This window comes from Patella vulgata, chromosome 1 (assembly GCF_932274485.2).
Source record: "Patella vulgata chromosome 1, xgPatVulg1.2, whole genome shotgun sequence".
NCBI classification, from domain to species: domain Eukaryota; kingdom Metazoa; phylum Mollusca; class Gastropoda; family Patellidae; genus Patella; species Patella vulgata.
The window spans coordinates 15,198,525-15,211,799 of record NC_065879.2 but is presented as its reverse complement, the minus strand read 5'-3'; the positions used below and the strand labels follow the sequence as shown (position 1 = coordinate 15,211,799).

General features: G+C 39.2%; 1 protein-coding gene across 1 annotated transcript in view; it reads left to right on the top strand.

Annotated features, from left to right (window-relative positions):
- The window catches only part of LOC126821786 (thyrotropin-releasing hormone receptor), a 71,824-nt gene extending 60,817 nt beyond the window's left edge, over positions 1–11,007 (top strand). The window contains exons 3-4 of the mRNA XM_050550322.2: positions 1,835–1,906; positions 9,531–11,007. Of these exons, the coding sequence (XP_050406279.1) occupies positions 9,550–10,737 (1,188 nt within the window). The 5' untranslated portion in view covers positions 1,835–1,906; positions 9,531–9,549 and the 3' untranslated portion in view covers positions 10,738–11,007. The remainder of the gene's footprint in view (positions 1–1,834; positions 1,907–9,530) is intronic.
- Positions 11,008–13,275: the final 2,268 nt, after the last annotated feature.

The following is a 13,275-nucleotide window of genomic DNA, read 5'->3' as shown; positions in this document are numbered from 1 at the left end:
TCCCGTGAACACATTGGTTTGCACGTAAAGGATCCCTTGGCATTAGAATTCAATATAAGAGTGGACCGGAGTGCCGCTGCCCGGGCAAAATGTCCCTCATAGCAAACTGTGGCACAAGCCGGTCTTCATTAGCCCAGTCGGACGTTAAACCCCATTTTATTTCGTTTCATTTTTAATGAACTGTAAAGTTACAGTTTTTTAGCATGTTGCTAGAGAAATAGATTGGGTCACTAACCTAAACAAGCCCGGTCCCACGTATACCACTCTATTCTAGATTGCAATTGAATGCAGTGGGGATCGACCTTTATGCCTGGCTCGAAAAAACCTGAGGTTCAGATGGAATTCATAGAAGAGTAGGTGGATGCACCGCTGCCCCCCCCCCCCCATGACCTGTTTGTAAATCACATTTCATTCCTGGTATCGATTTAAGAAAAACATCTCTGATAGAATACATTAGAATATACAATAAGGTAGATAATAATTCTTTGTCTGACCTCATGACACATGTTTCATCCCTGTGCTATCAGCATTCACACCATTCTTTTGATTGGTCTAAGCCAATAAAACCGCTCATTAGAAGCGGGGTTTGGATGGCCGAATTGTTAGCGTGTGTGCGTTGTATCATAAAGGGTGTCATTGAGTCAACCAGCGTGGTTTCGATTCCCCAGTTGTACGTGACAAGGGGTGGGGTCGCCTGTTCAACCTCGTGGGTTTTCTCCGGGTCCTCCGGTTTCCTCCCACTGCTAAAGACCCCTATTCAAAAGCGAATAAGTGACATAAAATTGAACCATAAACTTATGCCAAATCTGTTTGCTTACTATAGAGACCTGAGAGCGTGTTGAACCAACTACGTCACTTTTTTATAAAAAATAAATTTCTCACTTACATAAAATAATTTTGCTTATGTTACAGAGGAGATTATATATGAATATATATTTAAGATGTATGGAAACCTTGTTGGAAATCGTTGGTCTTCACTTTTAAACCCCATCTCTCTCTCTCTGTTTTCATTACCGCAGGCGGTGCTAAATACTGCTGAACGTCTTACCTTTCTGAATGGAATGAAATGAAATTGGGTTTAACCGCTGTGCTCCGTCTGGGCTAATGAAGACGGGTATACGCCATACAGTGTGCTATGAGGGAAGTTTTCCTGTACAGCGCTCCACGGCCTACTCCGATATCGAATTCCGGCTGACAAGTATTATGTTACGTTCACGACAACGTGTACACGGGACCTTGGTTTTTCGTCCCATCCGAACGACTAGACAGCTCTCCATGTACAGACCTCCGTTCTGCCCGCATCGCTGACAGTAGAAACTACTTTTCTGAACTAACTGGGATAAAGAAGACGGACATGCGCCCTCTTGTGCGCTGTGGAACAGTTGGGCTCGGGCAGCGGTTTTTCTGCCGACTCGAAATCCAATTGTCAGGGGTTCTTTTACATGTAGGTGAACGTGGGCATTCGACCCAGGCTGGGGGGGTTGACGGAGATTAGCGCTGATGAAATGAAAGTTTAATGTCCTGCTTTTCTACATCGACTAGGCTAATGAAGACGCACTACGGTCCCCAGATTGTTGAATATAAGGTGTTAAGTATTTTTCTATAATTGCTAATTGTTATATACATTTACGAACAGTTATGATCTTTTCCTGTCCCTTTTATAATTTGTAAATTGATTTCTGTTTTTTACGTCTTTGGTATTATCATCGCCATCAGTATCGTCATTGGTCATGACGAAATAATAAACAAAAACATGTTAATGAGAACACGTTGTTTATAACATGTTCTGTAATTGGAATGTAATTGGAATATTTTTATTTTTATTTTCATTTAGCTAGAGAATTACGGATCGAGCAGTAGTTGTATGCCCGGATACTGGAGGATATTCTAGATACTAGATACGAATGTGAGTTATGATGTATATTTATCAAATGTTATCGAGTGTTTTTAGAAAATGTTGTCAATTATGTATCATTAAGTTGAAAACACACGTATTATTATCAAATTTTGTCGAGTGTTTTTAGAAAATGTTGTCGATTATCATTAGGTTGAAAACACATGTATTTTTCTCAAATGTTATCGAGTGTTTTTTTTAGAAAATGTTGTCAATGATCATCCTTTGAGGAATTATTTATCCCTTTTTAGAGTCCCTGTACCTTTCTAATGTCTTTGGAGGATCGTTATTCTCGTTTTAAAGTTTTTGGCCGTCATGTGGAGGATCGTCAATATCTTTTTAAAGTCATTTGGAGGATCGTTAATCTCTTTTTAAAGTTTATAATCGTCATTTAATCATGCATTATACAAGAGCTAAATCTGCCTATTGCAGGTCTTTCTTTGGGTCTGAAATAGTGTCTAAATTATTAATTTGACATTAATTAACTTATCTAGACCATAATCAACTCTCGATGTCATCGTTGGCCTGCGATATTTACTGGATTTGAATACAGTTTGTGATGGATAATTTGATGTAATAATGGATAATCGAGACTTTGGTTTAAACGGTATTTATTTCGAGAATATTATACAATGTAAAAAGCATAAATAATAGGATACAAAAACAAGCCAAGTAGGCTTATATTAATTTGCTTCCTTCTGGTTTGGGTGTATATTATATGTACAATGTCGAATTATATATGATACAGACAAAAACTAATTACATTATTTTAGTTATGGTACATATAAGCAGTTAAATGATTTTGAATAAATAAATAAATAAATATAAAAAACAAAAATAAATAAAATAAAATGAATAAAAAAATAAAGATAAAAAAATAAATAAATAATAAATAAATAAATAAATAAATAAATAAGTTCGAGACTTTGTTATCATACCAACTTCAGTAATGACGACCGAGACTAGCCGAAAATTCAATGGCTAATATCTCGGTTCAGGGTGGAGCAATTTGACTGAAACGTTCAGCATATTTTGTTATCGTTATCTATTTTTTAACTATTATAGTGAGACCTGCCATCTCTTAATCTACCTATATGCCCTTTTAAAAGATCGACACACTGTTCTGCGCGACCTGGCTAATAAAGACGGGCATACGCCATACAGTGTGCTATGAGATAAATGTTGCCCGGATAGCGGCAGTGCGACCCACTCTTATATCGAATTCCAACTGCCATTGGTTCTTTTAGATGTGTGCATGTCACCTAGGTTTGTCGTGCCACCCGAACGACTATAGACATTGCCCCATGGCAGATCCTGTGTCCTGCACAAGCTGAAATGTGGTAGTCGGGCGTCGGAATATCCCGAGGAACTTTCTAGGCCAACACCGGGAGCGAACCAGAGACCTCCTGGTTAGCTTACGTGGGTGGGGGGGGGGGGTCTGTCCTTCAATAATTTCTCGTCATTCAGCCTTAGTCGTAAATTAGGATGACGTGGATGCGTTTAGACTTGTGTAATGGAGTGATCTGAATGTCGCCACGCATTCCCCTCTTTCGTAATTTGGGAGTGCGCTTTAGATCATAAGGTCTATAATTGAGTCGAGCATAGTGTTTTCAAGCTCCAGCGTGTATATGTCATGACAATGGGTATTTCCCTACGTGAAAGCGAATCATTGAAGTAAAATTGAACCATATGCTAGTCTCGAAATGACCTAGTTTGTGTTGAGTCGACGTTAATCTCTCTCCCCCTCTCTCTCTCTCTCTTAATTTGTGACTAGCGTGAGTTGACTGGTCTGTTGCAATATATTATAAATCAATTTCACTTCTGACTGATCTTAAATGGGGTTATATTTAAGATGAGGTATTAGGCATTAGTTGCCTGCGGACAGTTTAAATTTACAATAATTGGCTTCTAACGAAGTAGCTGGGGATCGAAATAGAGCAATTCAATGAAATGATCGCACAATCACAATTTTACCCACTGTTGTGCTTTTGTCCTATCTTGGTGTTGAGGGTTATACATTATATTTCTATGGTGTAGCGTCATGTTATATTTCTATGGTGTAGCACCATGTTGTATTTATATGGTGTACCTCCATGATTTTGGTAATCTTGTGGTCTGTCCCATTTTGATTATGAGGGTTTTTATATTTATTATATTTATACGTTGTAGCGGGGATTGGATGGCTGAATAGTTAGCGTGTGCGCGCTGTATCATAAAGTCTGTCATTGAGTCGACTGGCGTGGTTTCGAATCCCCGGTTGTACGTGACAAGGAGTAGGGTCGCCTGTCCAACCTCGTGGGTTTTCTCCGGGTCCTCCGGTTTCCTCCCACTGCTAAAGACCCCTACGCGCAAGCGAATTATTGAAATAAAATTAAACCATACGTTAGTCCCGAAATGATCTAGTTTGTGTCGAGTGGACGTTAAACCCCATTTCTCTGTCTCTCTGTCTGTCTGTCTCTCTCTCTCTCTCTCTCTCTCTGGTGTAGCGCCATGTTTAGTGGTAATGTATCGATATGGCGGTTATTTATATGGTGATGCGCCATGTTGTATTTCTATTATGTGGCGCCATGTTTTTTGGTAATGTTGTGGTATGTCCCATCATGATGTTGATGATGTGGTGCAGCGCCATGTTTTGGTAAAGCTGTGGTACATTCCACCCTGATGTAGATAGTTATGTGGTATAGCGCCATGTTTAGTGGTAATGGATCAATATGGCGGTTACGGTAACATTATGCTCAACCAGTTAAGCATCGGAGATTGAGTTTCAAATTTGACCGTTAAAAAAAATAGGCAGAAGATTTGTATCGTATCGTTGAAACACGATATATACTAAGCAGCAAAAGAAACGTCAGTTTGTTATGTTACTCTGAATAGACGCATTGCATAAAACTTACCATTGTATATTAGTGACCACATCTCCAACTTTACCTGAGCAAGAAGGCTCATTCCCAAACACACAATTGAACCCAGGAATTGTTCTCAAAAACGCAAACTGACTTCTGAGAAGGTAATGTGTTCTCCATGATTTTCGTGTAACTCATGCTGCACGTTCTGTTCACCGGGACCAGCCCTATAAAATGCACCCCCATACCTGACAGTTCAAAGGAACCAGGCGTTTGGAAGACTCGACGCTGGCCATACCCATCAGTACCGATACAGTGCGCCAAAGAGAACTTTCATTGCCGTAGACCTTACCGTGGTCTGACACTCACCTCTCGCAATTCACGTGAACGTCTACAGTTTGCCCAACAACACCAGAACTGGCGACACAATCAATGGAGAACTGTTCTGTTCACAGATGAGAGTCGGTATTGCGTATCAACTGCAGATGGCAGGATCAGAAAATGGCGTCGACATGGCCAACGTTATTCTGACCAATGTGTCATGGAACGAGACTCCTGGGGATGTCCAAGCATAATAGTTTGGGGTGGCTTCGGCCTGAACCAGAGAGTGGGTCGAGTGGTGGTCCAAAATCTTGGTCCAGGGAGAGGAGGCGGCATCACAGCAGTGCGCTACATCGATCAAGCTCTCAGACCCCACGTCATGTCACTTTTCGCACGTCATCGAAACAACGTTTTCCAGCACACCGCCAGAGTTACCCGGGTCTTTCTACAACAGAACGCTGTCAACGTTATGCACTGACCAGCCCTTATCCCGGACTTAAACCCGATTGAACATCTTTGGGATGAAATTCAGAGAGGAGACTTAATAACGTCGTACCGAGACCAAACACAGTCGATGGATTGCGCCAGGCTTCTCTGGGAGTGTGGTTCCAGGTGCCAATGGCGCTCTGGTCGACTCCATGTCAGACGCTGCGCTGTTGTTATTGACACTCGCGGTGGACACAACAGATACTGATGTATTGATTGTGTACAGACTCTAAACCTTCTCGTAATATCTTGGAATTGTGGTGAATTAATCACTAATTTGTCAACATACTGTTCACAAAAAAATTGCTTTGATCCATTTAGTGCGTCGTTTTCTAGAATGATTTGATGAAAACGTCAGCTGATTAGTATAGTTAGAGATGTCTTTTCCCTCATGTAATGTAGAATAATGACAGTCAAAACAAAAATTGCAACTATAAAAAACGAAACGAAACTTGGATTTGTGCTAGTAACGATGACATTGGTGATTGGTCAATTAGTAGCGATCTACATTAATTAAAGGGGCATTATGCGAGATTAGATAAAGTGTTGACAGTTCTCGCTATAATAGTTAAAAAAAAGATAACCTACAGAGAATATGTTGAAAATGTCAGTAAAAATACTCCACCGAGATATTAGAGATTGAATTTAAGGCCTAGCCTCGATCATCATTACTAAAGTTGGTACGATAATAAACAAAGTCTCGATTAAACATTCTGACGTTAAATCATCCATCACAAAATGTATTAAAATCCAGTAAATATCGGAGGCTAACGATGAAATCGAAAGTTGATTATGGTCTGTACAAGTTAACTAATGTCTAATTAATAATTTAGATGGCATTTCAGACCTAAAGAAAGGCTTTCAATAGGCAGATTTAGCTCTTGCATAATGTATGTTTAATTAGTTAGTGAATGCCACTGAGCGCTTTTATTAATGGCGATCGTCATTAGAAATATATGTTCTATAATTTTAACAAAGAAACAAAAGCTCTTCTAATCGCACTATCACGTTACGTTAGGGCGGATTATTTGAGATAAGTGGTTCTAAATGCAAATAATTTCTAATACAACACCATAATTCTACATAATAATGCTACTGTAAAAATATTACGTCTCTGAATACTAACAATAATTCTATGATATTACCGACTATTGTCCGAAAACCCACTTTCAGACAAAGTACGACCATATTTAGCTTCATCGAGTTATGAAGGTAATCAAGAAAATGAAATGGGGCGTCCTACCTGTCTGCACCAACCGCTAAAGTGAAGGCGGATTATGTTAAGCACATACTAAACTTACACTGTCTGTCTACAATTAGCTCCTCTTAAGAATAGACACTAAGCCAGTTGATCGACATTTTAATTCCTACATTGACGATTTTAGTCGAAAACTCTAAGTATACTTCAATAATATTGGGATATATTTATCCCGCTTCAGTTTAATATCACGGAAAAGATTAATTATTCTTTTTGTGTACGACATATATTAAATATTTGGATATGGTGGCCATTTAGGGCACAGATCTATTCTTGATGTAGATAGTTGTCTGTCTGCTAAATGCTGTTATGCAGTGTACTATCGGGAGGATATAGTCCGGACAGCGGCATTTCCGCCTACTCGTCGTCAAGTTCCAACTGCAAACGGTGCACGCCAACACGAGTTTTCGTCCCATCCGAGACGCTGTTCCTTGCTAGATATGGAGAACGGATCGCGAGTTTTCGTTCCATTCGCACTAGACGCTGTTTCTTGCTAGGACCCCCTTCCTACACCACTGACAACGGGAAACAAAGCGGGAAAATCCTAGAGCCTCTTTCGGCCAAAAACGGGATCGAATCTGCAACTTTCTAAGGAATTATTAGTGAGCAGAAATTCGGCCGTGTATCAGTCAGTCATATAGAGAGATGACTCGTGTTTTCCTTTGACGTTCGTCACTTCCGATTCAGGAAACCTGTATTACTCAGCTATCGTAGCAATGATCTCTGTGTTAAAATTATATTTGGAATGTGTTTAACCAGCTCTATCACATATTTGATAATAACTGGCACCAATATTGTCCTTTAAGCGATAACCCTAACACATATGTTCGCGTTAGTATTTGAGAGATAACTATTCTATTCCACCCCCACCCCCCAACCTCCCCTTAAGAATTGGTCCCTAACAAATATTTCCACGTTAGTATTTGAGAGGTAGCCATTCTATCCCATGCCCTCCCGCCCTTTAAGCGTTAACTTCTAACAAAATATTAGCGCGGTCGTATTTGCGAGATAGCTAGTCTTTTCTAACAGATATTTGCGATTTATTATTTGAGAGATAACTAATGTCGATAAGAAATAAAACATTACGCAAGGTCGTTGTTTAGATAGATTTAACATTATTTACGACGACAGCACCTATTACAGACCAAATCTGTTAACATCAGCACCTATTACAGACCAAATCTGTTAACATCAGCAGACATTGTGACATAACAAATTATAATGGTTGGGGGGTTTATAGTCTTTATTATATCTCGTATCTTGAAGATCTGGTTGTTGGTTCATCATAGAGAAACCTTTTAAAGGATTTGTTAGACATATTATCGGAGATTTTGTGAGGGATAGAGCACGACCTCGAGGTTATATATTGGAAACTGCGAAACACGATAGAAGTAATAGGAAATCCCACTCGTAAGATAATGACCTCGGTCTACAGACCCATATTTCATTTACATCGGATCTCGATCTGTATAAGAGTTGATTTTCTTTTCGAAATATACAAGGAGTGTTTTGTCGCTTTCATACACCGTTATGAATAGGAAATAAAAATGAAATGGAGTTTAACGCCCTACTGTTCTGCATCCATAGTTCTTATAAAGATGGGCAAACGTCATACAAGGTGCTATGAGGGAAACGTTGGTCGGACAGCTGTCCTACGGCATACACTTATATCGAATCCCACATGTCACGCCCATGTGTAAATGGGAACTCGATTTTTCGTCCCACCCAAACGACTTTAAATTTATAAGTAGGACCGAGGGCTTGGAAGAAACAGCGTCTAGTCGTTCGTATGGGATGAACAGCGTGGTCCAATGCACACATTCACGAGGGATCAAAAAGGCGAGTGAGAGAACGCAAGGAAACAGGGCGAGTATGCGAGGTCGTGTGTACACGTTCGCGTGTACCTAATGGGACATTTACAGTAAGAGTAGGTTGTAGTGCAGCGGTCAGGGCAAAATGTTCCTCATAGTACACCGCGGGGCGGATGGATCTGACCCCGGACCCCCTGGTTAGCGAGCCAGTGCCACCGCGACTCCCAGCACTATGGAACTCTGTTCATAGCTTAGAAAATATAAAATCGCCCTATTATCTAATTAATGACGTGTGGTATAGTTAGGTATTCCCCAGTGGACTGGGTCGAGGCTAATTGTCCAGATGTGTTCCTGTGTATAAATTGTATGTTTCATTTAATGTGTTTGTCAGATGTTGTTATTCAGTCGAAATAGATTATTATAAACCAACTTCATCATAACTCATACATTCAAGATGCATTATGTAAGCTTTAGATAAAGAGTTGAAATTTGTCTCTATAATAGTTAAAAAAATCAGATATTAAAATGCGAATATGTTCAAAACTTCACGCGAACACTGACATTTCCAACTGCCAAGTGTACTTTCGTCCTATCCGAAAAACGTGCACCATGCCCTAAGTTCATCACCTCTAATAATAAACTAGGAACGCCCCGGAATTATACAGAAATATTCCGGAGCTGGAAAACGTTCTTGTCTGAAGTGTTTCTATAAACACTTTAAAGCATACTTTCTATGAGGAGCGTATTGCCTTAGTATTTTTATATACTCCCACCAAAGTAAACGTTAATCGTTAATGTTACTTTCTATAATTTTTTATTTCGTTTATTAATATTTTCAAAGCTTTGTTAATTCGTATTTCGTTTGTTTATATTTTCAAAAATTTGATTATTCTTATTTCGTTTATTTATATTTTCAGAAATTTGCTAAACCTCAAGATGGAACATTCAACACCTATTTACAACTCAACTACAATCACTGAGTTTGGTTTGAACTCTACAGAGTTTGAAAATACGTCCGACAGGTTGCAAACACCAAACATGGATACCGGAATCTACATTCTCGCGAAATTTCATTTGGTTGCCATACCAATCATCACAACGTTTGGACTAATCGGAAATAGCCTGGCATTCTTCGTATTTATCAGCAAATCCTTACGACGTACGTCCTGTAGTTGGTATCTAGCGGCCCGATCGCTGTCCGATACGGGATTCCTCATCTGTTTGTTTATAATGTGGCTCGGGGATGCGTTCAGAGTGCGGATATTCCACACGGTGGTTGTGTGTCAGTGTGTCATATTCTTCACGTACTTTTTCGGTTTTCTATCCGTCTGGTTGGTGGTGTTGATAACGTGTGAGAACTACATCCGGATTTGTCATCCATTTACTGTCGCTCGATTCTGTAACATCCGCGTGGCTAAAGGATTCATCATTGGTTTCAGCGTCGTGGGAGTGATCATTTATAATTTCTCCTTGTGGACGACTCACATTACTGTTCATGGAAACTTACAGACCTGCAGTCCCAATGATAATTATTTGATGATAACTCGTTTCTTGACCTACGGCGATATGATAATAACTCTTTTGATACCCTCTATAGCCATCATACTCCTCATGGTCGCCATTACTCTTAGTGTAATTAAATCATACAAGCGACAAACGAGACTGAGAGGAAAACAGAATTGTTCATCTGTTCAAAATGGCGGCTCTTACAAAAGATCCAATTCTCCACAAGCGAAAGTCACGCGCATGCTCTTTGCAGTCAGCTTCATATTTCTTGCCCTAAATTTGCCAAGTCACGTGGTTCGACTTCGAATAGTGTTGCTCACGTTCCTGAAACATCGTCCCTCCAAACCGACACTAGATCAGATGATACAAGTTATTTTTCAAATCATATATTATATGAGCTTTGCAGTAAATCTATTCGTGTATTTGTGTTGCGGTGACAATTTCAGAAAAGTTTTCGTGGACAGATATTTTAGTTGTTTTAAAAGTGCTATAAATCGAAAGAACGAACAGTCCCACACGTCATTCACGGCGATGCCCGGACGATGTGACTTTCCGGAAATACAAAATAAAGATGAAGAAGTGTGTAAGGGTGAGGAAGAAACGTCGCTTATTAATTAAGCTTGAGCAACGTCTTCAATAGCCCTGTGATCGTAAAGCTGTAGAACGTTAAACCCTATTTTATTTCATTTTATTTTTTATTACGCTAATATTCCAGTGTGTCCTTTAGATAGAGACACTAATGTTCAGGATTGTGATTCACTCTATCTTTCCTACTCGAAACTCTGATAATTAATGTAGACATCTTGTGTTGCAACTAGATGTCTTGTGTAAAAGTAGACATTTTGTGTTGCTACTAGACACCTTGTTTAAAAGTAGACACCTTGTGTTGGTACTAGACACCTTGTGTTGCTACTACTACACAATTTCTTGTGTTGCTACTAGACATCTTCTTGTGTAGCTACTAGACACACTATATTGAAATAGACATCTTGTGTTGAAATAGATATCTTCGGTTGAAATAGACATCTTGTGTTGAAATAGATATCTTCGGTTGAAATAGACACCTTGTGTTGTGTTGGTTGTAGATAAATGATGCTGATAGTAGACACCGTGGACAGCATGTAGACTTCTTGTACTTGCGTGGGCACCTTGTGGCGAGACTATACACCTTGTGCTTAGGGTGGATATTTTGGACTGCACGTACTCATAGTGTGCTGGGAGTACACTCCTTGGGCTGCAAATAGACACCTAAGACTGCATGTAGACACCGTACAAATATTCATCCTGTGCTGCAAGTAAAATCCTTGTAGGACACAAGACTTTTTGTGATGAAGTAAAGACCCTGGAATGCATCTCGGCAACATATGCTGAACGTAGCTATCTTGTGTTGCCATATACTTCCAAACGAATGTTGACCTATAAAGGGTCTGAATAACTATAAGAAATATGTGTAAGAACGCGAAGGATTCCTGTCATTAAGTTGTTAAACGAAATAGCCATTTCGATTAATGGGGGCGTTGTTCTTGTTGTTTGGGACTGGGATTTGCCCTACCTTTGTAGATATTCACAGCAGACATTTCGTCTTTCCATAAGACTGGGGCCTGTTTCACAAAATTTTAACTAAGATAAAATCCAGATTTTAGTAATTTGATTGGATAATATTTGATTGATTTTAGTGCTTAGCCAATCAAAATTGAAGTATCTACTAAAATCTGGATTTTATCTTTAGTTAAAATTTCGTGAAACAGGGCCCTGGTTTATTAATTTATTAATTTATTTTTTTATTTCTCTAGAACGAGGAATTTTCTTTGTGTTACTTAAGAGGCATCAAAGTAATATTTTTCCAGGTCCTGTTTTACCTAAACGTTCTGTAATGGATGCCTTGATTTATTTGTCCATGTATGTATGTTCTTGTAAACGAAGTGACCAGTGCTAAAATAATTCTTAAGAATTGTTTAAATGTTTTGAGACTGGTTAAATGGGTGTTATAGAAAATACTTGTTACGGGATTGTGGGATCTAATCAAATGCTCAGGTTTGGGTTCATGTGGACAGAATTTGAAATAATTTCCAGCAAGTACTGTTTTGTGAGTTGTGAATTTTAATATCGTGCCTCTAACTTATAGTATTCGATGCTAAGGATGCTGTCCCTATTTTTCGGGATGAGGTAGTATGTGGTGGTATTTGGTAGTATTCGGTTAAAATGGGATGGTGATGGGTAGTATGGGGTAAATCGTCATGTCAGATTCATCCAGAATATAGTACCCTGGCATTAATTATATTCAAATAGAATGGACTATCCAAGATGTCCGTTTTCGGATCACGTCACGAGTTATCCGGTGGTGGTAGTAGTCGTGGTCACCCAGAAACTCATAGCCTTCAATGTATGGATGGTCTGGATCCGTTCCATTGCCTATGTGTAACCGGGAAATATACAGTAAATGTTGCCAACTCAAGTATGAGTTCCGCTCCTCCCCGAAATAAATTCCATAATTCATGCATTATTAGAAACAAACATGAATCCTGACGACGAATTAGGATTAATTAAAAAACATAGATATGATCCATGAAGATATTGAACTGACAATGCAAATGGCAATTCTTAAATGGATTTCTGAAATGGCAATTCTTAAATGGATTTCTGAAATGGCAATTCATAAATGGATTTCAGAAATGGCAATTCTTAAATGGATTTCTGAAATGGCAATTCTTAAATGGATTTCTGAAATGGCAATTCTTAAATGGATTTCTGAAATGGCAATTATTAAATTAATTTCATGGGCGTCGACATCTGTTTTTAGAGTTAGTTACATGCCTTAGACTTTGTTCATGATAATATAAGAAACCGGATAATCCAGTAGACGTGGTACAAGGGTTAATCAGCGAACTGGATGTATGAGATGTGTTGTTGACGTTTGGGAAAGTAGGACGAGGGGAAATGTGTTGGGAGTGAAGTGCTGTAAAGGGATAGTTAGATGTATTATGAATGGTTAGAGTGGCTGTGGTGTTACGGTGAAATACTATGCCGCCACCGTAACACCACAGCTTTATGATTTGTTAGACAGGAGTGATGTAATGGGTGTCAACAACTAGGTATGTTGGTACCGTCGCAACGTAGCCGTGAAATATATATTGTGGGGGGGAAGGGCGGAAATGG